The following is a 24,643-nucleotide window of genomic DNA, read 5'->3' as shown; positions in this document are numbered from 1 at the left end:
TTGCATGCTCAACACCATTAATTGTTGGTTCGGCTTATGTTGTGAGGCTCTAGGTCTCCTTCTGATTAGATCAGCAAACATTTATGGAGCATTTAGCTCAGGGCCCCCAAATATGAGTAAGATGCTGGCTCTGTACCCAAGGAACTCAAGTTAGGGCAAGAGAGATATGGAAGCATCTATTCATTATATCAGTAAATCCTGGGTGCTGTTTTGGAAGCATAAGGGTGAACAAAAAGAGACAACCCCCTTCCTTCATGCAGTTACATTCCAGAGAGGGAAACCCAATAAATATAATAAAAATACATAGAATGTTTGAAAGGGAAATAAAGTAGAGTAGGGGGCTAGAGCAGAGAATTGAGATGTTCTAGATGGGGTCGTCAGGAAGGCCTTAAAGTCAATGTCCAGGACCGTTTTCTCATCTGTAAAATGAGGGCAATAATTGTCATACCTCAGGGTTTTGATGAGGATCAAGTGAGATAAAACATGTAGAAAATGAGGGTGCTAGGCAAAGGGTTTGGCAAGTGCAAAGGGCCTGAGGCAAGAGTAGGCGTAGAGTGGATGAAGAATTGAAGGGGCTGTGAGACTGCAGTGGTGAAGGAGGAGAATGGTCAAGGGGAGCCCAGATTGCCTAATGGATAAACTGGGGACTTTGGATTCTCTTCTAAGAATTCAGAAGGTTTAGAATTTAGAAGGTCTCTTCGAAGGTTTTGACTGACAAGAGTCACCTCAAGCGCTTTTCTAGGAGGATCACTCTGGCTCCTTTGTTAAGACTAGACTATAAGGGTCCAGAGAAGAGAAGCTGAGCTGGATTTGACATACTTGAGGGTAGAGCCAACAGAAAATACTACAGGTGTGCTAAATACTATGGCACAATACGCAGTAGATGCATTCCTGGGGTGTGAGGGGAGCACTGGGGAGGGGGGAGCTTACCCAGCCACTGGCATGGGGGTGAACTTCCTGGAAAAGGAGATGAACTCTTGAGGTTATTGAAAAGTGAGCCAGGTGAGCTGAGCAAAAAGGGGCACAAATTCACATCAGCCTGCATAAAACCTTAAGCTTTCATGTCCCTGGAGGGAAAGGCAAGACAAGGCAAGGGACAGAACAGGCCAGCTGGCTGTTAAAGGCCCGAACAGCTTTTCCAACGGACCCAGTGTCATGTTAGGGCTTTTACACGTTTCGTCTCATTTGATCGGCAACAAAACCTTAAAATGGGTGCGATTACTGTCCTCTTTTTTACAGATGACTAAATAGACCCATTTATGTTGACTTCACCAATGCCATCCAACTAAGTAACTTATGGTCTTCAACCCAAGACTCCTGAAGACCCCTGAACTCCCTAAACGTCCAGGAGCACACATTCTACAACCACCCCACCCACCCCAGTGCAGGGCCAGGATGTAGGGGAGGTAGCAGCAGGAGGAGGGCAGATGCATTTCTTCTCCAGAACCAGACCCTACTTGATCTGGTATTCAAAGGAAGGAACTGAAACTGCCCCAGCACTAGAGAAAAACTTGGGAGATTGCACTTTATGCAGTGCCCTCTTCACCCGCAGGGTCAGGGCCCCACACTTAGAAGGGCCCTGGGCCTGGTTTAATGCTCAGGATGTTGACTTTTTGAAACTCAATCGTTTTTAAATAAGGGGTGCCACATTTTCAAATTTCACCGTGAAAATTAGCCAATCCTGACTATCCCCAACGCCCTTCCAAAAGGTTGGCACACCGGTCATCTGGGTAAGATTCAGGTTCTTCTCAGTAGGTACTGTGATGGGGGGGAGGGGTCCATAGGTGACCCCTCCAACCTGGAAGCGGTCCAGCTACCCTAAAGGGAGAATAAGGTTGGGAAGACTTGGTCTGCAGGAGGATGGGCAGGTGCACGGGGACCAGGGCGGGATGGAGGCGTGGAATCTGGACGCTGGAGCGTGGTGACAGCGAGCATCGGGAGTTCGGGGACCCGGCAGCGGGAATACCGGGCGCACCGGGTTCCCGCCACTGGCGCGCGGCGACAAAGAGCAGCGGGCGAGCCAGGAACCCGGCAGCGGGAACAGGGGACGCGCGCGCGCCTGGGCGGGGCACGCCGCCCGGCTCCTCCTCCGCGCCTGGCGGGGTGGCGGCGGCCTCCCTCCACTACATAGGTCCCAGGAAGAGGAGCAAGAGGAGGAGGAAACGCGGGGGCCGGGCGGCTCCCTGGGTGCAGCGGCGCGGCCCCCGCATGGAGCCCAACGTGCGCTTCTGGATCACCGAACGCCAAGTACGGCCCGGGCCCGGCGCGGCTGGGGGCGGGGAGGCCCTGGGCCGCGTGAAGTCACCGGCTGGAGTGCTGGCTGGCCCGGGTGACCTTGGGTAGGCCACGTGGTCGCACCACCCGCCTTCCCACCTCAGACCCCGGGAGGGGACGAAGGGGAAACCCAAGCGTGCGGGAGGCCGACAGCCAGGGCTGTTACCGCGTGTCACCGCTACCCCAGGCCTGGCTAGCGAGGGTCGTCACAAGGTCACCCTACCCATCGCCCTGAAGAGTCAGGCCCCGCCTCGCAGGGGTCTGCCCTCCGCTGCCTGAGCTGTTGCTGAGCACCAGCTTGGAAAGGAACAGGTGCATCCAGGAGCCACCCCCGCCCCTCCTAACCTCCGTAGGCTCAGCCACTCGGATGGCACAGGGGCTGTCGGCAGCGGTAGACAGGGAGTAGCGCGGGCCCCGCCTCCAGGCGGTGACTGGGCGGCGCTGCCCAATAGAAATACGATGGGAGCCGTAGAGATCATTAAAATTTTTCTAGTAGCCACATTCAAAAGGGTAAAAAGGAACAACAGAAATTAATTTTAACAGTCTATTGTATTTAGCCCAACAAATGTAAAATATTAACGTTTCAACACGTAATCAATGTAAAAATTATTAATGAGATATCTACAGCCCTTTTTTACATCTTTGAAATCTGGTGTCTGTTTTACACATACAGCGTATCTCAGTTTGGCCTGGCCACATTTCAGGGGCTCCAGAGCCACACGGGGCTAATTGGACCATACAATTCTAGGGTGTTCTCTTTCAGCCTTACCTAAAGGAGGGCCTAGCCTGGTTTTGAGTGGGGAAGTTGAAAGGGGACAGGGAACTCCAGCTTTCCAGGCAGAGCCAGGACCGGAAGCCAAAACCATTGCAGAGGTGGTGTGTGTTGTGGGGGAGGGGAAGGGGAAGGTTTTGGAAGCCAACCACACTTCCTCTGTCCACATGTGAACTGAGCTGCCTTTATTGATGCCTGGCTGGGGTGTCGGGTTCTTTATGACTCAAGTTAAGTCTTAGAACAATGATAAGAGGGTAAAGAAGAAGCTTCTGAGAACTTTCTAGGTAGTTGGTTCCAGGTCATTTGTGCGATGTGAACATAGATAGGCCCATTTGACCCCAGAGTCTGAGCTTTTAATCCTCGAGAGTAATTTGATATTAGAGTAGTTAAGAGCACAGGCTGCTGGGTTTGGTCCCGGCTGGGTTTTCTTGGGTACGTTCGTGAGCTTTACCTCACCTGTAACATGGGGATGTTGCAGGAGCTGCAGTTAGAAGCCCTTTAGGGTCTCAAACATTATGTTCACCGTTATTATTACCATACATCTTTTCTTTTCTGCCACCACTAACCTCTCTGGTGCTCTTCTCCCTCTCCAGTCTTTTATTCAGAGATTCGTTCAGTGGACAGAGTTATTGGATCCTACAAATTTGGTCGTTTCAATTGTGAGTATTTCCTTGTTTTCTGAGATAACGCATTTCACATCTTATTCTGAAACAGGAAGACCGTGTGTCCCTGTTGAAAAGCAGTGGAAACAGAATCCATATATATTATCACGTTTTCATTCCTTCAGAATGAGCTTGTTAGATTGGAAGGTGGGTAAGCAAATGCTGACAGGTAATACCAAGCTCTGGGCCAGGTGCTGGTGGCTCAAAAGGGATCAAAACAGTCATCCCTGGTCATGGAGGACAGACTGGCAGAGGTGGTCACAGACCTTGACCTCGGGTTCTAAGGGAGGCGGAAGGCCAGAGGGAGGAGGCATCCAGGAAAGGTCAGACAGAAGGGACTGTAAGCAAAGCCCAGGGGAGAGAGTGGGTAGTCCGGTCAGTGCGTTGGGGAACCAGGCAGTTCCTGAAGGGCCTTGTGTGTCACTCAGATGAGAGGGGTTTGCATTTAGCCTGCAGGGCGAGGTGGTGAGGTTTGTGGTTCAGAGGGTCTCTGGTCCCATGTGGCGAAGGATCAGAGGGACCAGACTGTAGATGAGGTGAGCTGTTCAGGGAATGGCTCAGCTATCTGAGTGAAAGACCAGGGTTTGAACCATGTGTTGCTGAGGGCAGAAGAGGAGATGCCCTGTCACCAGCAATATCCCTCAGGGCCAGAGGCACAGGGACACTCCCATCCTTGTGTTCAAGTTGTTCCAGGCAGCCTTGTTTATTTATTTTTATTTTTATGTTTTTTTAATGTTTATTTATTTTTGAGGGAGAGAGGGAGACAGAGTGTGAGCCGCGGAGGGGCAGAGAGAGAGGGAGACACAGAATCCAAAGCAGGCTCCAGGCTCCGTGCTGTCAGCACAGACCCGACCTGGGGCTCATGAGATCATGGCCTGAGCCGGAGTCGGATGCTTAACCAACTGAGCCGCCCGGGTGCCCCCACAGTCTAGTTTATAATAGAGAAAAATAACCTGAATGCCCATCAGTAGGGAGATGGGAAAATATAATGTATATTCATACAGTGGAATACTAACAGAAGTTGAAAATGATGATCTAGTTTGCGATGTATAGTATTAACGTGGAAACACGTGTATGATGTTACATGGAAAGCATCTACAATGTTAAGTGGAAAAAGCAAGACGCATAAAGTACAACATTTATGCAGATGACAATATAAACCAAAACTACATCTTTGTTTACAGATACATGTATTCTTATTTGTAGAAGTATAAGAAAATGGACTGGAATTTCATACCTTGAACTCATAATACTTTCTCTCTGATAGAATAGGGAGACAGGAGACTGCGGGTGATGGCTTTTTGGGGAAAAAGAAAAAAAAAAAAAAAGAAAAATTGGAAGCAAATATAACCGAATGTTTTATAGCTGTTAATTCTGTGGAAGGGGATTGGGAGTATGTACTCATTCTTTGTATTTTCTGTATTTAATTCTTTTTTTTTTTTCTCAAATTAAGAAGAAATGAAGAGAGGAAGTAAGCCTGAATGGATCAGATGTGGGGGTGAGAGAGAGGAGAGATCTTCAGGTTTCTCTCAAAGCCAGGCAGATGGTGGTGGCTCTCACGGAGACAGCTGACATCAGAGAATGGGAGGGAGGTGGCAGCACCCGTGGCTTGAGCTGCTGGAGCTGTCTGGGAAGCTGGGAGCTCTGGATCTGAGTGCCACACGGGACTGTCCTCATGGAAACTCTCAGGGAGTAGAGAACCTCATCAGCGTGTTGTACTGAAATCAGATGTCAAGGAGCATGTGATTCCTAAATCTGAGGATATAGCTAAACAATATTGAGATCATTGCTTGATTTTTTTTTTCTCTCTGATTATAGGAAAAAATAGAAAAATCAAGGCAACTATTGTTAACAAATGAAGATGCGTTCATACATGACTTGGAGGACCGAAGGGTATGTCTCCCGTGCCAGGTTCAGGGTTGGATGTGGTTGCCTTCAGAAGATTCTGCTTTGCATGGTCTCAAATCAGGTGGAGTCTTGTCATAGTGAACACTGTCCAGGGGATCTGCTTTTTAGAACTGGATTAGTTTTTTTTGTTTGTTTGTTTATTTATTTTTGATAGAGAGAGACAGAGCACAAGTGGGGGAGAGGCAGAGAGAAGGAGACACAGAATCTGAAGCAAGCTCCAGGTTCCGAGCTGTCAGCACATAGCCCGACATGGGGCTCGAACCCACAAACCGCGAGATCATGACCTGAGCCAAAGTCGGACGCCTAACCGGCTGAGCCACTCAGGAGCCCCATGGATTAGTTTCTTTTAAATGTAGTGAGGATTCATTCTCTTAAACCAGATTACTACAGAAGGAGCTAGTATTAAGGAGAAAAAAGCATAGGGTTCCTCCTGTGCTTAGATATTAGTGGGGATCCTCTGTGGCCGATCCCTGGAGCCCCATGGGAAACTCCAGAATTCAGGCAGGCCTCTGAAGTCAGAATCTATTTCCCATTAGAGGCAGTGGTCCAGGTCAGGATTACACTCCTGCCCAAAGAGTTAATTAAACCAAGCATTTGTTATCTACCTTGTGGTGGATGGGGCTTTCCAGAGCCTACAGACATCAGTCCTGTGAGGCAGCCTGTGGAAAGCTCACATATTTAGTTTGGGGTGTGTGTGTGTGTGTGTGTGTGTGTGTGTGTGTGTGTGTGTGTGTTTATGAACTTGATAGGGCCTCTGGGCTCACAGCCTGGCTCAGATGCAGGTGCCTTGGCTAATGGCATGGTGCATCACCTTGCCTGCTCTTCTCTGAACCAGGGACAGGCTAGATTCAGGTACTCACCTGAAGAGTAAGTTAGGTGTTGGCCTTGAGTCCTCTCCAAGGTAGGAGATTTAGGACTTTTTAATGTTCTGGCTGTTTTCTTTCTGTGGATCATCTTATTGCTTATTGTTAGTTCATTTTTTTGTTTGATACATTTGATTAATTTTATTTAATTTTTTTAAACATTTATTTATATTTGAGAGAGAGAGAGTGAGAGGGGGGAGGAACAAAGAGAGAGGGAGACACAGAATCTGAAGCAGGCTCCATGGTCTGAGATGTCAGCACAGAGCCTGATCGGGGCTAGAACTCATGAACCGCGAGATCATGACTTGAGCCGACGTCGGATGCTTAACCGACTGAGCCACCCAGGCGCCCTTGACTCATTTATTTTGATTTATTCTGTCCATGTGGCATTGAACAGTTCTGGCCTTCACTCTCTGAAAGGTGGAGTAAAGGCGGCACCAGAAATGAGACTGACGAGATTTTTTTTTTTCCTTTTTTGCTGCCAATTCACCTTTAAAAGCTTTGCTTGTTTTTTCTCTTTTTAGGTACAAGAAGCTTGGAAGAGAAGTCTTGTAAGTTTCAGCCCCTTGCTAATTTTTAGCCTGCTACGATAACAAAACCAAACATCAGACTGACCCTTGTGTTTGCTCTTGTGAAGTCAACAGTGCATCCTGACAACAGCAAACTGATCCCCGTTCCTTTTCGGCCTGCAGGTGAGCAGATTCCAATTTTCACAAGCGGGTTGAGAAAACATGGCTTGTAACAGTTAAAAAACTCTGTCTAGAAGGATTTCTGACAGTGAGTCTGGAAACAGCTTAAAAGGGATGTTTGAAGGGTCTAGGTGTTGATAGTGGAGAAGAGCAGGTTTGGGGCCCAGAGCTGCATCCAGTGCTGTGGAAAGATCTGGAAGGTTGGGGGTGAGGGCACAGGCCTGGGTCTGAAACCTACTTTGCTCTGTTATCTGCTAAGAAACACGGCTGATCATTTCATCGATGATGGTTCTAGAACTGGTAACTCATAAGTGTTTTGGATTCCATGTAGTATCCTCTCTCTCATATCTTAATTACAATGAGGGGAATAAAACCTATGATCATACAGGGCCCTTTTGACTATAAATTCTCTTATAAACAAAAAGCTGGAAACACCATAATATCCAACAATTCAGACTATAGTTAAATAATTCATTAAAATGAATGAGGTAAATCCCATGTGCTAATGTAGAAGAATGGATCTCCAGGAACTAGTATTAAAGGGGAAAAAGGCACAATATGAAACAGTGTATAGTGATCCTGTTTGTATGAATAAGTGTTGTGAGCATGAGAGAGCACCAGAGAGTGTGGGAGTTTCCATCTAGTAGAGGAAAAACACTTGTCTCTCCTTTTAATGCCTCGCTTCTGACACCAGATACATGGGCTTTTCCCACACCCTTCAATTCTGTGACACCAGCCAGGTGTCTTATAGGTTTTTGAGTTTTTAATTTTTTTTTTTTTACATTTATTTATTTTTGAGAGACAGAGAGACAGAGCACAAGTCAGGGAGGGGCAGAGAGAGAAGGAGACACAGAATCCGAAGCAGGCCCCAGGCTCCAAGCCATCAGCAAAGAGCCCGACGCAGGGCTCAAACTCACAAACCGTGAGATCATGACCTGAGCTAACTGACTGAACCACCCAGGTGCCCCTGGTTTTGGGTTTTTTTTTAATGTTTATTTATTTTTGAGAGAGAGAAAGAGAACTAGCAAGGAAGGGGCAGAGAGAGAGAGAGAGAGAGAGAGAGAGAGAGAGAGAATCCCAAGCAGGCTCTGTGCTGTCAGTGCAGAGCCTGACATGGGGCTCAAACTCATGAACTGTGAGATCATGACTTGAGCCAAAATCAAGAGACAGACGCAGCCACCTAGGTGCCCCTGTCCTACAGTTTTAAGTCAGTCCTGACTGTCGACCCGGGGACAGCGACAGACCCCACAGGTTAAGGGCTCAGGCCCACCAGACCACCCCAACTTCAGAGGCCAATTGAAAGTCCAGGTTCTCTGTGCTTCTGACGAACCTGCTGTAAATTGGAGGTCCTCACACCCCCCCCCCAGCCCCCCCAACTCCTGGGGCTGGAAATTGCTAGACTGGCTCACAGAGCTCAGGAAGACCATTTACTTACTAGATTCACCGTTTATTATTAAAGGATACAGCTCGGGAACAGATGGAAGTGATGCACAGAGTGGGCTGGGGAAGAAAGAGCTTCCACACCTTCCCCAGGCCTCTGCTCTGCCAGCACCTGCTTGTCCTCAGCAACTGAAACACTGTAAAAAGCAGGCTTTATCACTACGGTTGACTAGATCCTTGGCCCTTGTGACTAGCCCCGCCTCCAGCCCCTTTCCCCTCCCTGGAGGTGGAGGTAGGGGGTGGGGCCGAAAGGTCCAATCCAACCCCCTCATGCGTTGGCTGGTTCCCCTGGCAACCAGCCCCTCCTTAGGGGCTTTCCAAAAGTCACCTCATTAACACAAACTCAGGTGAGCTGGACCGGGGTTCTTAGGAGTACAAAAGACACTCATTTCTCCTTCACTGCTGTTCTCATTGAGGAAATCCCAAGGGCATTAGGGTCTCTGTGCTCGGAACAGGGACGAAGAGCAAATACGGATTTCTTATTATAAATGACTGCATCACAGATGTACTAAGTTCGTGCAGAAGGACGAACAGGTGCGGGTTCACAGCGCTTGCTCTGAGTTGGAGGGACTGGGAAGGCCCAGGGGGCGGGGGCACCTCTCTAGGTCTTTCCTTGCTGTGCTGATTGAAATGCTTGCCATATGCATATAGTTATTATTAGGAAAAAATGAAACAATGAAGACTGTCCTTTGGCGTCTGTGCCTTCAGGGCGCTGGAGAGGAGGTTCTCGGGTGGGTGCCCCCCCCCCCCCCCACCGCCTGCCTCAGCGGCTGCAGTCACTGACCCTCTTCTCTTCCTTGCCAGCTCTCCTACCTTTCACGGCACCCATGGTGAGTCAGCCGAGACCCCAGGTTTAGGAAGATGTCCACTCATCTCCTAACCTCAGCGGTTTGTGTCCTCCAGCTCTGGAGCCCTGTGCCACCACCCCCTGCCTCTGACCCTTGGCTGCTCTTCTTGTATTTTCACCCTGCCCCCCACACTTAATCCAGTCGGGCATCTGGGCCTCTTGAAGGTCCCTGTGTCACAAGGTAGTCCTTTCTCTGGATGCCTACTGTGCTCAGCGCTACAAGGCGGATGAAATGCTCCCTGCTGCAAGCACACAGGACTGTCCGTGACCTTCTCTCCCTTAACCCTCCACCCCACCCCTGCCCAGTACAGGCCCTCTCCTGGGACCTGGGATTGCCCCCCCCACCCCCACCCCAGAGAGGCTGTACCACCGTCACTCTCACGGGGTGCTTTTTCACAAAGTGACAGCATTCCTCCGTCGCCTCCTTGTCCCAGTTCCTGGGGGGCCAGTCCTGCATCTCCCCTGGGAAGTCCTTTGCCCGGCAGCTCCCCCTCCCCCAGAACACTTAAAACTTTGCTTTATTTTCTTAAAAGATCTTTTTGTCGATGCTGTCGGTGAAAAGTCTGAAGTCCCTGATTTTACCTCAGGTAACAACTGTTTCTATTTCATGATGACTGAATTCTGTTGTGCTCGAAACCAGTGTGTGATCCGTTTGCCTCCGTCTTTGTGCAGGTTTCCTTCTACACCTACACTACGGCATTCAACATTGTCAACGGAAACGCAAGTTATGTGAGTATTATGAGGCCCAGGGGATATGCAATTCTCTGTTATTTCTTTTGGAGTTTTGTTTGTTTGTTTTAATTATCCTTCCAGGGTAAAACTGTGGTATTTGCTAAGTATGTACTTTTGTTTTTTCCTTAGAATCGTCGCCCACATGAGAGTCTATTACTAGGGACAGGAGTAATTGCTTCTTCATCCTTTTTTGGAGTGGGTATTTTAAAAATCTGTCAAATCTTATTTATTCCTCAGGACAAAACAAAATATTCTGAATTAAAATTCATGTTTCAACTCAAACTATTTTTTTTAATCTTTGTTTTTTAATTCAATTTTTTTTTTTTTTTTTTTTTTTTTTTTTTTTTTTAAGAGAGAGAGTGCGTGTGTGAGCAGGGTAGGGGCAGAGAGAGAGGGAGAGAGAATCCCAAGCAGGTTCCATGCTCAACACAGAGCCTAACATGGGGCTCAATCCCACGGCCCTGGGATCGTGACCTGAGCCGAAATCGAGAGTCAGACGCCCAACTGACTGAGCCACCCAGCCACCCCCTCAATTCAAACAACTTAGAAAGTATGACTAAGAGATAAGAAAGGAAATGGTCACCTGTAATCCTGTCACCCCCCCCCCCCAAATAAGCATATGAGCATCCCAAGTTTCTAGGCATATACTCAGTACTCTTACCTTTTTAAAAAATGTATGTAGGCTAGATAAACACGTACAAATCGTATATTGCTTTGGATGTCAGGGCACCGTGATGGTTAAAAACGCAGACATTAGAGTCAGATAAGCCTGGGTTGGCATCCTGGCTCAAATTCTTAGTGGCTCAGTGACTCTGGACAAGTTATATAACCTCCCTAAGCCTCCGTGTGTTCCGCTGATAATCGGGAGAACACCTCAGCGTTGCAAGAATTAAAAAATACACGGAGAGCATTTGCAAAGGCCTGACCTGTGCCAGGAACTAGGTCGATGCTAACTCTTGCTATTGAGTATGTTCAGCTGATTTTTCGGACCTAGGCAGTAATGATTTTTCTCTTGTTTTTCTAGTTACTCCCTCATTTGCTCCAGATGCGGCTGAATAACATGTTATTGAAAAAAGCCCTTCCCATCATCATTCTGAGTAAGCAGGAAGCATGCAGTCTCTGTGGTCTCTGAGCTTTCCTTCATCTTTGGGGACAGCCAGGTCCCTTGGCCACATTGTGACTGATGACAGCTGCTATTTGTAGCTTTCCGGGGCCCCCGGGGCCAAACTAGGTCCTTGGTTTGAGAGGTGACACTTGCTCTGTAGATATGCTCTTCATTGTCAGAGGATGAACACAATTACATTTGCAAGACTGTGCAAGCCCTGTGCATGTATCATTTCACTTAATCCTGACAAAAATGTATGGGTAGCAATATCGGTAGTCCGTTTACGGAAGCAGAGGCTGAGGCAGGGGAACATTAACTGTCCTAGGGTCACACAGGGAATAGGTGGCAGTAGGGGGGATTCCAGCCTGGCGGACAGACTCTAGTGGGAGCAACAGAGATGTTAACCGTTTCAAGTTTGCCAGCCTGCAGATTCACTAATTCGCACTCCATGTTTGACTCTGGAAATCATAATAGCGGTTTGAAGTGTTGGCAGAATGATGTGGGCGGTGACATTTGGGAGAACGTCATAGAAACCTGATCAGACCAGCTAAAGCAAAGAAGGGGGGTGTATTTCCAGGACCCCGGGGTTTCTCCTGGAATCCTCCCGGGGAGCTGGGCTGGACTTTCAGAGGTGCTGAAACCTGGTGCCGGGTCCTGGTCAGGGAAGGACCAACCGACTGGGAAGCCAACAGTTCTGATCCAGCTCCACAGCCCCAGGACAGAGCTCGGTTGGCCAGCTCCCGCCAGGTGACCGCCTGAGGGCGGAGGAAGCACAGCCATCAGAGGAAGAGGCGTGACATCAGAAAAGGTGTTCCTTCACTGGGCCAAACTCACCCCCTGTTGTGCATTTTCTTCTCTACATCCACAGCCCACATCAGTGCCATGAATGTTGTTGCCGCCCGAAGCCTTGAGCCCATTCGAGGGATTGAAGTCATGGACAAGGAAGGCAACGTCATGGGCTATTCCAGAAGAGCCGGGACAAAGGTAAGGGGACGCAGTGGAGCCTTAGCTGGCTTGCCTCTTGGGTAGAGCATTGAGTTTTCTGTTTGAGAGCTGTACCCAAGTCATGTCTCCCTTCCGTCTTTCCTTATCCTGTTTTCCCTCTTGCAGACAGAGCGGTTTTCCATTTTGCACTGTGATGTTTGAAATGATGTTTCCATTTTACACCACTAATATGCAATTAGTCTGGGTTCTCCAGAGAAACAAAACCAGTCGTATGTATGCATGTGTGTATTTATTTTAAGTAATTGGCTGATTCAATCGTAGGGCCCATAGGTTGCTCAAGTGTAGGCCAGGTCGGCAGGTTAGAAACTCAGGAGCCGCTGAGGCAAAATTTCTTCTTTGGGAAAACCTTCTTGATTTTGCTCTCAAGGCTTCCCAACTGATTAAACAAGGCCATTCACACCATGGAAGGTAATCTTTGCTTAAAGTTAACTGATTATAGATGTTAACCACATTTACAAAATAGCCCCACGGTAGCACGTCAGTGTTTGGTTTAAGTACCAGGTCCCATCGCCTAGCCAGGTTGACACATGAGACTGACCGCCGCAGACGGGCTTCCACCAAATGCTAGGCCGCTCTCTGAGGGTGAGATTTTATTTTTCCAGCTCAGCATCCACACACACCCCCGCCCAAGGCTGCTCTGCACTTGTGGAAGTCAGTGACTCCCTGTCTGGATTTGAGAGCGGTGTTCGCGGTCCCCCTCACAGCAGATTTTCTTATAGTCTTCGTCTTTCCGGACCAGTCTGCTGGCAAGGCTGGGCTGAGAAAAACCGTGCTCTGACCAGAACTCTTCAAAAAGGCTTCGGTTTTTAAAATTTTGTTGTGGGGCGCCTGGGTGGCGCAGTCGGTTAAGCGTCCGACTTCAGCCAGGTCACGATCTCGCGGTCCGTGAGTTCGAGCCCCGCGTCGGGCTCTGGGCTGATGGCTCGGAGCCTGGAGCCTGTTTCCGATTCTGTGTCTCCCTCTCTCTCTGCCCCTCCCCCGTTCATGCTCTGTCTCTCTCTGTCCCAAAAATAAATAAAAAACGTTGAAAAAAAAAAATTAAAAAAAAAAAAAAAGAATTTTCTATAACAAATATATATTTAAAAAAATAAATAAATAAATAAATAAAATTTTGTTGTAAATATTTTTTTAAGTTTATTTATTTATTTTGAGAGAGACAGCGCATGCCAGAGGGACAGAGAGAGAAGAAGAAGAAGAAGAAGAAAGAGAGAGAGAGAGAGAGAGAGAGAGAGAGAGAATCCCAAGCAGGTTCCACGCTGTCAGCACAGAGCCCCACATGGGGCTCAATCTCACGAACCTCGAGATCACGACCTGAGCTGAAATCAAGAGTCAGACACTTAGCCAACTGAGCTACCCAGGTGCCCCTCCAAGGCCTCAATTTTTAATAAGTTTTATTATTAAATAGTTGAATTCTTTTGCTCAATTCAGCACCCTGGCTTCTGTGTGCATTCAGGTTGAAGAAACTGGACTGGCCTATGGTGGTCTCATTTGGGGTTTGAACTTTTTGTAAAATTACTTTTTCAGCAGGTGAGGTTTTTTTGTTTTTTTTGTTTTTGTTTTTTCTCTGTGGAATGCCATTAGCTAAAGAATCATAGCATGAGGCAATTGTGTGCAAATGGCCTGAACAGCAGCATAGAACAGCCCAATAAGAAGTGAAGGGAATAATAGCTTCTCATGGTGTCAGTGTTCAAGGGGACTCCTTTCGGGACACCCTCTGCCCTATGTGTCAGCAGAAGAGGAGGTCAGAAAAGATGACTGATGGGGCGCCTGGGTGGCTCTGTCAGTTAAGCGTGTGACTTCAGCTCAGGTCATGATCTCACAGCTTGTGAGTTCGAGCCCCACGTTGGGCTCTGTGCTGACAGCTCGGAGCCTGGAGCCTGCTTCGGATTCTGCGTCTCCCTCTCTCTCTCTGCCCCTCCCCCACTCACACTCTGTCTCTCGCTCTCTCAAAAAATAAATAAACGTTACAAAAAATTAAAAAAAAAAAAAGAAAAGATGCTGCTCGTTCAGTTGGTAAATATAGCGTTGTTTGGCTCACAAACATCTTGCTGTAAACCCTGTCCGTGATTCACAAAGCTGAATTACAAACCATTAGCTACATGCCTGCCACCAGATTCCTGCCAGAACGTCTAGTAGCGTGTCTGAAAAATAGGAGCCACCTTTTCTTTCTTTTTAAATTTTTTTTAATGTTTATTTTTGAGAGAGAGGGAGACAGACAGAGTGTGAACAGGGGAGGGGCAGAGAGAGAGGGAGACACAGAATCCGAAGCAGGCTCAGGCTCCCAGCTGTCAGCACAGAGCCTGACGTGGGGCTCAAACCCACGAACCGTGAGATCATGACCTGAGCTGAAGTTGGACGTTTAACCGACAGCCACTCAGGCACCCCGGTAGTGACCACCTTTCTAAATGAATTACAGGTAACAAGGGGACAAGTGGTTGCCTGAAACACCTCGTTTTCGAAACAAAGGTTTTGTGCCTAAGAACCACCCTAACGAGACATTTTTAATAGCTTTATTGAGATGTAATTTATATACTATAAAATTCACCTGTGGCGCGAGTATAGTTGGACGAATTTTAGTAAATTTAAGCAGTTACGCGGCTATCATCTCAGTCCAAATCTAGAACATTTTCATCCTAAAAATCTCCCTTGTGCCCATTGAGCCACTCCCTTCTCCCACCCCCGGCCCCAGAGAAACACTGATCTGCTTTTTGTCCTCATAGTTTTGCCTTTCAGAAATTTCATGTAAGTGACTTGTACAAGTGTTTTTTTGTGTCTGACTTCTTTCACTTTTGAGGTTCATCCGCCTGTACCAGGCGCCGAAAGGTTGTTGCTTTTCATTGCTAAGCACCATTGCATTGTATGGATGTGCCTTCCAGGTTTTGTGTATCCATTCCCCGGGCAACGGATATTTGGATTATGTCCAGTTTGGGGCTGTTATGCAGAACGCTGCTCTGAACTTCCGCGCAAGTCTTTATGTGGATGGCCATCTGTCTGCATCTGTCTTCAGCTCCCTTTACCTGTAGGGTGCTAGGGCTGCTGTGAATCATTTGCACAGCTGAAGAGAAGAATGAGGGCAGGTGTATTTATTTTTAAGAGCCAGAGTGAGCAAGACTGGGGGAGAGGGGCGGAGAGGTAGAGGGAGAGAGAGAATCCCAAGCAGGGTCCATTCAGTGCAGAGCCTATCATGGGGCTCGATCTCACGACGCTGGGATCAGGACCCCAGCTGAAATCAAGAGTCAGATGCCCAAACGACTGAGCCCCCCAGGTGCCCCATGAGCAGGTGTTTAATCTGTGAGTTGCTCCTTGGCTCCTCGTGCCCTCCAGCTGCTGTGTGAGCACAGCCACACCCTTGGCCTTAGGATCCCTTCCCTCCAGGAGCCAGGAGCTCTCAGCCTCCCAGGGGAGGCAGCCTCAGGCCCTGCTAGCTGTCAGGACATCTAGTCCATCTGTCCAGGAGGAGCTTCGTTTTTGCATGAAGGCCAATTTAGGGTAAAAGATTTGATGGTCTGCTTGAAAAAAAAAAAAAAAGAAAGAAAGAAAAAACGTTTATTGGTGCACCTGCGTGGCTCAGTCAGTTGAGCATCTGAGGCTTGATTTTTGGCTCAGGTCATGATCCCAGAGTCGTGGGATTGTGCCCGCATCAGACTCTGAGCTAAGCATGGAGCCTGCTTAAGATTCTCTCTCGCTCGCGCTCTCTCTCTCACTTTCTCTCCCCTGCTCTCCCTCTCTCCTCTGCCCCTCTCCTGCCCCCTTGTGCATGCATGCACGCTTTCTCTTTCTCATTCTCTCTAAAATAATAATAATAATAAAAAGAATAGTGTCTGCAACTGTGCATAAGGATAAGCATTCTTCCAACATTTCCCTGTCACCAAAAGGTTTATTTTCTGTGGCTAAAATTTCAGAAACTACGCAACCAGCAATATCTGATTGTAACAGGGCACCTTTGATCAGATTTCAGGGGCCAGTCGGCGTTGTTTTCCCTTGACGGGCCTTGGAAGGCACTCCGCTGCGAAGTGTAACACGTCTCCCAGTGCCCCCCAATATAGGTGTCTGCTTTGCAGTGTCCTCCCCTCACACACAAGTGGAGAGAGGCCGGCCTCGCCCCACTGACGTGGAAACACACCACACTCGGCAGCCGCTTTTCTCGCCCTGAAGTTGAGCAGTTTTATTTTATATTCCTGAAAGTTTAAGTGCCACCCTCCTCGGCCCCCTCTGTCCCTGTGGGGGAAAGGCGTTCTCTGCAGAGGAGTCGGATGAGCTGAGCATCATCTGATGTGGGAAGCAGAGAGCGGGGCTGGCGGGCATGGGAGGGGAACCCAGAAGGCAGGCTGTAGGCACGTCCTGGGAAGCCAGCTGTGGAAGAGACGGGGTTGGAAGGGGACAGTGGCCTCATGCCTGTTCATCTTGTGCAGAGCAGTGCTGTCCGTGGAGTCATGCCTTACCCGGGGCTGGGGTTCTGAAGTTAACATGTGAGTGTCATCTATAGTCAGAATTTCCCCGGAAAGTCTCTTACGTTGCCCTTGAGTACACATGACTTTGTGCATATATAACCCATACAGTAAATAACATGTTTAAATGTTGGATGTATAATGTATATTATAGAAAAGATGACAAAATGTTATCAACCGTACAACTTACTTGTGCAAAGTAAGATTTTGTAGCACCCCTCATTACACAAGCAAAAGGTGGGTGCATGCAGGTGGATCCGTGCATGGCACGTGTGGGTGTGATGCCACGCCAGTGCCCTCTGAGCTGGACTTCTGGAAGGTTCCTCCACTCAAAGGGGTAGGAATAGCTGGGCTGCTGCTCGGGATCAGGAGGCCTGTGGCAGCGTCCTGGATTGAAAGGAAATCATGCAGCAGTCCTCGGGGGGCACTTCCAGCATTTCCACCAAGGGGCCTGCCCTTTGGGTCTAGGTGACGATGTTTCTATAAGCTGCCTTCGCTTTGTACTTTGGGTGGTTGGCAGACCAATGGAGACCATTGTGGAGTCAGCGGAGGCAAATCCCGTCCCCAGTTGCTCCTGCACCCGCCCCCGCGGTCCTCCAGCTGCACGCACGTGGGGCTGCCTCCACCTCTCTCCACCTGCATTATTTTTCTAAGTGAGAAAGGAGAGCTGCTGAAGGATATCCGGAAATGGCCTCATGCCATGTGTTAAGGTGCTTCCTTTCCATTTCTACTAGGCCGTTAAAGATACGGCGACGTCCAGGATCGTGCTGTTTGGGACCTCCGCTTTTATCCCTGAAGTCTTCTCCCACTTTTTCATAAGGTAAGAGGCAGGTAGGAATAGACGTTTGACACTCAAAATCCTTACAAAACTTGTCAAACACCAAGCCTGGTGGGAGGGATGGGAAGAAGTTTCTTTGGTCACCTTCCTGCTACATTCTGTTCATCACAGTTAGGACAGCAGGATTCACTTGGGGCACGCATGGAAATCCAGATTTGCCTGTTCCTTAAACGTGGAATCTCACCCAGACCCTGTTCTCAGCTAGCTGTGTGTTCCTGGGCGTGTCCCAGCACCTGCTGAGGCACAGCCCCTCAGGTCTCGAATGCTGAGTTGAGGTGATTGGCAGGTTCTCCCAGCTCTGATGTGTTGTGAGTGTGGCTCAAGCCTGCCTTCCCCCTTCATTCAAGCATGTGTTAAATTAGCCTAAGTGGCCTAGATTCAGCAGACCACCATCCCTTTTGAGAAGCAAGAAATGGCCGGTTGGGAGGAAGTCCTGGGGACCTGCCAGTGACAAGCCCAACACGCAGTAGCTTAGGCCGGAAGGCAGATGTGTTGGTTTAGATACTGGGTGCGGGCAGAGAGCGTAGCCCAGGGCAGCTGAGCAGACACCCCACCGCAGGGACGGTCCTATCTTCACGGTGTCAGCTTCCCTCTGTCCTGCCACACGCTGGCTTCCTCGTGGTGATGAGGGACATGACTGCCAACACCTCCCAGCTGCTATCCTCAAAGAGTCCGGAGGAGGGATAGAAACATGGCAGAGACAGGGAATGTCTTCCACTCGGTTCACAAACTCCCAGAGGAGGACTCAGTTGGCCCAGATGGGGTCACCGGAACCCATCCCCTCTATCCAGCGTGGTGAGTTAGAAAGCCTTCGTTAGGACCACATAAGGAGTGTTTTCTAGAAGTAGCAGCATGCTGCTTAGAGCCAAGTGTTACTTCCCATGGGCCACCGGCTGGATGGCTGTAGAGACTAATGCTGGCCGGGTTCTTCATGGACCAGTCTGGCTGGGTCAGAGCTGGGCTTCCTCTGAAAGCTGGCACCCTCCGGTCTATCCCTTGAAGCCCACCTAGTGACGCGAGCGGCCTGGGGAGAAGGGATGGCGTTCATTTCCCAGTGGGCCCTCACAGCTGTGATAGTGTCCAACCTGGAGTGACCTCGGTGGCTCTTCTGACTCAGCCCTTTTATTCTGCGTGTGAATGAACCCGGGCTCAGGAAGGGAAGGGGTCTTGCCCAAGACCCTGCAGTCTGTCAGTGGCAGCCGGACCCAGGCCCCTGGATCTCTGGCTCCCAGGCTGGGTCAGAAGGTCACATGCATGTCAGCAGAGCCCAGCATCTAGAATCTGGCCTCTCACTTTGGAGGTGTGGGATTTTGGACAAGTGACTTAACTGGTCGGTGGCTGTGTCCTTGTTTGTGTGAAAGGGGGTGATGATAACACAAACTTCAAAGGGTTCTTGGGGATCAAATGGGCAAATGCCTGGGAAGTGCTGAACCCCAGGCCTGACGCCCAGCGAGCGCTCCGTCAGTGCAGCTGTTGGTATCGCTTGTTTGCTGATGAGTGGGGACCAAGGCGTGGGCCCGGCCAGCTGCACGTAAGACCATTAGAGCAGAGGGCCAACCTCTGAAGAAAGCCCAGTAACCTTGTCTCTTACAGGACCCAGTTTTTCCGGCAATATCCATGGTCACTATGGACCTTCAAGCTGTCCTGTACTGTCTTAGTAATGGGACTGATGGTGCCAGTTTCTTTTAGTATGTACCCACAAATTGAACGGGTAAGTGCCCCCTATTCAAATTTCTCTCAAAACAAAAACAAAACAAACAAAAAAAAACAAGCCTTTTTCTTCTCCTCGTTGTAAGAGAAAGAGAATTGTAAGAAATCTGCGAAGTTTACAAAAGTATAAAAATAACATTATTTAATCCCGTCCCGCAGATCACTTGTGCAATTCTGGATTCTATTTTTCTTAGTGATATACCAGAAGCATTTTTCTGGGATATTTAAAAAACCTTTGAGATTTTTTAGATACCCCATAACGTTCCATAGTGATGCCTCATCCAATGGGACTTTCTGCAGCGATGGAAATGTTTGATACGTATGCTAATACAACCACCTCTAACCACATATAGCTGTTGAGCACCTACAGTGTGGCTAATGTGACTGAGGAACAGAATTTTTTTTTTGAATTATTTTTTTAAATGTTTACTTACTGTTGAGAGAGAGAGAGACAGAGTGTGAGCAGGGAAGGGGCAGAGAGAGAGGGAGACACAGAATCTGAAGCAGGCTCCGGGCTCTGAGCTGTCAGCACAGAGCCCGACGCGGGGCTCGAACTCACGGACTATGAGATCATGACCTGAGCCAAACTAAGCCACCCAGGCTCCCCTAATTTCATTTTTTTTTAATTTTTTTTAACGTTTATTTATTTTTGAGACAGAGAGAGACAGAGCGTGAACAGGGGAGGGGCAGAGAGAGAGGGAGACACAGAATCTGAAACAGGCTCCAGGCTCTGAGCCGTCAGCACAGAGCCCGACGCGGGGCTCGAACTCGTGGACCGCGAGATCATGACCTGAGCCGAAGTCAGGCTTAACCGACTGAGACACTCAGGTGCCCCTGAATTTTTTATTTAATGTATTTTAAGTACTCACATGCAGCTAGCGGTTTCTGTATTAGACGATGCAGTTCTATAGACGAGGATATAATTATAATCGATGATGAGTCAGGCTACCTGGGTTCAAATTCCCAGCTCCTCCATGACCTCGGTCAATTTGCTTAAATTCTGTGAGATTCAATTTCCATATCCGTTACAGAGAATTAAAGATAGTATCTCCGCAAAAGGCTGTTGCTGCTGTCAGGGACATTGTTGATGTCACAGCTTTTGGCGATTCCTGGCGTTTCTTAGCTGAAAATTTCAAATGTTTGTTTCTGTCACCGAAGTTAAAAATCAGTGATGTCTTCAAAAGCATTTAAATTTATGGAATGAGCTTGTTCAAAACCCAAATCTAGGTTCATAACATCATTAATTCAGGTAACTTTGCCATCACCTAACGTAGAAACTTTAAATTCTCTTAGTTGCTATACTCGCTAAATATTGCTAAATATTTATTTATTAAAATAAAATGTTAGAATATATTTTTAATCCTTACAGGCCCACCTAGACCATGGCTTATTATAAGATTGTAATAAAAGTGAACCCTTTTGCAAATAATTACTTCTGGTCGCACTGGCACTCAGAGTGAAGGAGGAAATTCCCCTGTGGGCTATTCAGCTATGGAGAGGCGGGGCCAATGGGGGAAGGACCTTACCAGCCCCTCATGGTGATAGAACTTTATACGGAGGCAATGAGGGAGACGTTTCCAGGGGGGAGTGGCTTAGTCAGGTTGTATTTTAGAAATATCACTCTTTGGATGTCACAGTGTAGATGGGGGCAGTCCTGGAGGCTAGGAGGACAGCTGGGGGGCTGTAGACACATTCTGGCTGGAGGTGATGGGGGGCTCAGAGTAGCTCCATGGTAGTAGGTTAGAGAGAAATATTGAATTGGGCGAGTTAGAATTTGTGAGCATTCAGATTGGGGGTGAAAGTAAAGAGACAAGGATCCAAGGGGATACCCAGATTTCTGGTTTAGGTGTGATGCCAATAACCAGGACAGAGGGAAGGAAGCGCTCTGTATTAACTAGGATTACGTTTGGGGCACCTGGGTAGCTCAGTTGGTTGAGTGTCTGACTCTTGGTTTCAGCGCAGGTCATGATCTCACGTTTCGTGAGTTCAGCCCCGCATCAGGCTCCACACTGACATGCAAAGCCTGCTTGGGATTCTCTCTCTCTCCCTCTCTCTGCTCCTTCCCTGCTCATGCTGTCTCAAAATAAATAAACTTAAAAAAAATTTTAAAAATAAATTAGAATTACATTCGGTTGTAAATGAGATCGAAAATAACAACAACCTGAACAAGGTAGAAGTTGTTTCTCACTCACATAAAATGTGTCATGAGCACGCTGGGAAGGCGCACACATGAGTTGTGTTTTTCCACAGTACCTTTTCCAATAAAGCACCAGTTTTATCCAGTCACAAAGCAAAGGGAATCACGATCATAAAAGCAGGTTCAGGGTTCCAAACTGGGTGACATTTCACCATGTGATTAAACTTGGCTTCTTACACAGCGCATGGAGCAGAACATAAGTCACACAACAAACAAGGTAACGGAAAGGTGCAGAAGTTAGCGAAGCCAACGTGAAGTCAGTCTGTGGGTGCGCAGTTGAGATAAGGCCGTGGTCCAGTCGGGTCAGCTCTCGGCACTTACCGCTTATTACGGTCAAGCCGTGAAGGATCTCAGTCATGTTCGAGATCAATCGGGTAGTGCCTTTGGCGGCAGCTGCTTTTTAAGTGGTCATAGAGGGGTCACATCAGAAGAGTCTGATGGTTTGCTGCAAAACTCGTCCCTTTATGAAGAGCCCCTGCAGACCTCCTCTGGTTCGGCTTGTTGCCAGTGCTGGGGCATCAGCTGATGCCGGTCCCGGCGATAATCTCGGAGCTGCAGTACCTCTGACTACTTGTGTCATTGCTTGACGCAGGCCCCTGCTTGACATCAGAGGCTCCATTTTGCTTTCTACTGTGAGGTGACCAGCCCAATAAGGCAGCGATGCGCCATAAAGTCCTCAGGGATCTTAATTCCTTCCAGGCCAGCATGACACCATTCCTAGGGTTTGGCCCCATCTTCAAGGTACCAGATGGTACCTTTCTCATTCCACTTGGCCCCGTGCCACTTTCACTTCATCACATTGGCCAGAACTTAGTCATGTGGTCAAGCCTCACCGCAAGGGAAGCTGGGAAATGAGGTCTTTATTTTGGACCTATTTAAAATTCTGCTGCTGTGGAAGAACAGATGGGACAGATGGCAGGAAGGGTAATGTGTCACATATGGAAACAACTGTTACCTGCTAGGAAGTAAGTATGACCAAAAGGCTATGGGGAGATTAGGGAAAGAAGAGAATTGCCGGCTGATCCAGGAAGGCTGCCTGGAAGAAGTAGGCTTTGGACGTGGATGGATTTCAACAGGCAGAGATGGGGGAGTGAAGAGGGCATTCCAAGTCGGGGTATAGGAGAGCTGAGGAGTCCAATGTAGCTGGGCACAAGTCACTGAGTGTGACTGACAACATGCTTGGGGCCAGATAGCAGGGCCTGTGTGGCCAGGCCCAGGAGGCAGGCTCTACTCTGAAGGCAACCGGTGGGTCATGCAAGGCTTGAAGGGGCAGGGCTCTCAGAGGCCAGAATAGAGGCAGGAAATGGAATCCATTTCCCCTCCTGAGCCTCTCCCCGCCAGCAGCCAAGCAAGTCTTGGCATTTGCTAGACCTTGAAAGAACCTTGTTTGTCCAAGGTGGGCACAGAGGTGGCTGAATGGTGGTCCCCAGCCAGTGGGGTCCCCAAGCCCTGCCTCCTCGTCTGGCCCCCGCCCAGGACCAAGACATCTTCTCAGACGTACCACGGGCTGCAGCAACCTTCAGGTCTGGAAACTCAGTGACCTTGACAGGGAAACTTGTCCCCTGCAAAACTCCTTTTCCACTAAGCTAGTATTTCTGCCACCTCGTGAGACTAAGAACCGTGACTGGGGATTAGGGGGATTGTTGTTAACTTTGGTGGGTGTGATGACAGCAGAGTAGTTGCATAACAAAGTCATTGTCCTTTGGAATTTCATACGGAAGCATTTGTAGGTAAAATGACAGATCTGAGAATTGCCTTCAAATACTCCAGAAAATACCCCAAATTGGGATTGGGAGATGCCGGATGAAAGGAGATTGGGAGGTTGTTACTAATGCTGAGTGATGAGTAGATGAGGGCCCATTGTATTCTTTCTGCGTGTGTTTATATTTGAAATTCTCCATAACAAAGTGTTCAAGAAGTTCTGCTTTTTTGTTGTTGTCGATCAGACATCACTGAAAAAGTTGGACCGGAAAATAGATGCTTTCTGTAATATATACATATATTTTTTTGCCTTGGCTCTTAAGGCAAGAAAAGTTAATATAAATATTAAGAATTTAACTTTGTTTTTCAGATACAGTGCAATAAGCTTGAAAAGGAAATTCAGTCCGCAACAGAAGAAACGGAACTCTTCTATAACAGAGGGGTATAGGGATGAGTTTTCGGTGAATTTGTTCTGTTCCTGCTTGAACACCTTCCTCTCTGCTCGAGGTGCCCGTTCCGAGGACTCTGCCAGGGGTCTGGAACCCGAGGTGTCTGTGCCCCCAGGATGGCTTACAATTGCACAGGCCAGCGCCCTTTCCAGGCAGGCGCCTGGGGTTTCAAGCCTGGATGAAAGGGGAAACAAGAGGCTGTCCTGTCTGGTCCACCCCCATGGGGTTGCTGAGGGGACGGGTGATAGAAGATTCGATTCTCTAGGTGTTTGTTCATCGGCCTCTGAAGGGATACTGTGAAATTACTAATAAACTTATTAAAAGTTGAGTATTTGGAAAAATAAAGGAAAAGGCTCTCCCGTGCCCAGGGCCCAGGCATTAAATTGGTGGCCCACCTCAAGGTAAGTGGGAGCCTCTGGTGAGCGCTGAAGGCCTCCACCCCCAAAGCAATCCTCTTTCCCTCCTCAGCTTACTCCCATTTTGGACGACTGAAAATCTTTGGCCCCCGGGGCCATCCGCCTCCTTTCTCCTCTCAGGCAAATGACCCTGCCTCCTCCCTCACAGTGAAAACAAGGCTGTGGACCAGCGGTGGAACCTCCTGGCATCAATTCCGCAGACCTCTTTCCACCCACGCCCAGCCTTCCCTCCTCCTCGCAAGGTCAGCTGTGGGCCGGGCTCTGGGCCCTTCCATTCCGATTTCCTCAGGGCCTTCCGTGCCTGTGTAGCTTCCCTGCCTCTGGCTCCAGACTCCTCCCTCCTTCCCAGAAGCAAGGGAACTACTGGGGTCACCAGCCTCGTTAAAATAGCTAACATCCTTCCAGAGCCAAATGTTTTCAAGGATTGTCTCCCCTCACTGTGCCCACCGCCTTCCACCCTGCTAGAACTGCTCCCCACCCCGCACCCCACCCGAACGCTGACTGCCAGTCTGCTGGGTGCTCAGACTCAGCATGGGGTTTTTGCTTCTCTGAGCAGTAGGCCCCCCTCCTGCCGCCCCCGGTACCCC

General features: G+C 48.7%; 1 protein-coding gene across 1 annotated transcript; it reads left to right on the top strand.

Moving 5' to 3' along the window:
* Window positions 1–2,054: 2,054 nt before the first annotated feature.
* Window positions 2,055–23,968, top strand: SFXN4 (sideroflexin 4). The gene is made up of 14 exons (XM_019459590.2): window positions 2,055–2,247; window positions 3,640–3,705; window positions 5,527–5,601; window positions 7,004–7,030; window positions 7,117–7,171; window positions 9,413–9,438; window positions 9,989–10,042; window positions 10,128–10,184; window positions 10,317–10,382; window positions 11,212–11,284; window positions 12,161–12,276; window positions 17,480–17,565; window positions 19,177–19,294; window positions 23,562–23,968. Exons 1-14 carry the CDS (start codon window positions 2,209–2,211, stop codon window positions 23,637–23,639), a joined length of 936 nt encoding a protein of 311 aa, XP_019315135.2. The 5' UTR covers window positions 2,055–2,208; the 3' UTR covers window positions 23,640–23,968.
* The last annotated feature ends 675 nt before the right edge of the window (window positions 23,969–24,643 follow it).

The sequence above is a fragment of the Panthera pardus genome, unplaced genomic scaffold, assembly GCF_024362965.1.
Source record: "Panthera pardus isolate Hobbes unplaced genomic scaffold, ASM2436296v1 HiC_scaffold_22, whole genome shotgun sequence".
NCBI lineage: Eukaryota > Metazoa > Chordata > Mammalia > Carnivora > Felidae > Panthera > Panthera pardus.
This window is presented reverse-complemented; position numbering and strand designations above follow the sequence as displayed.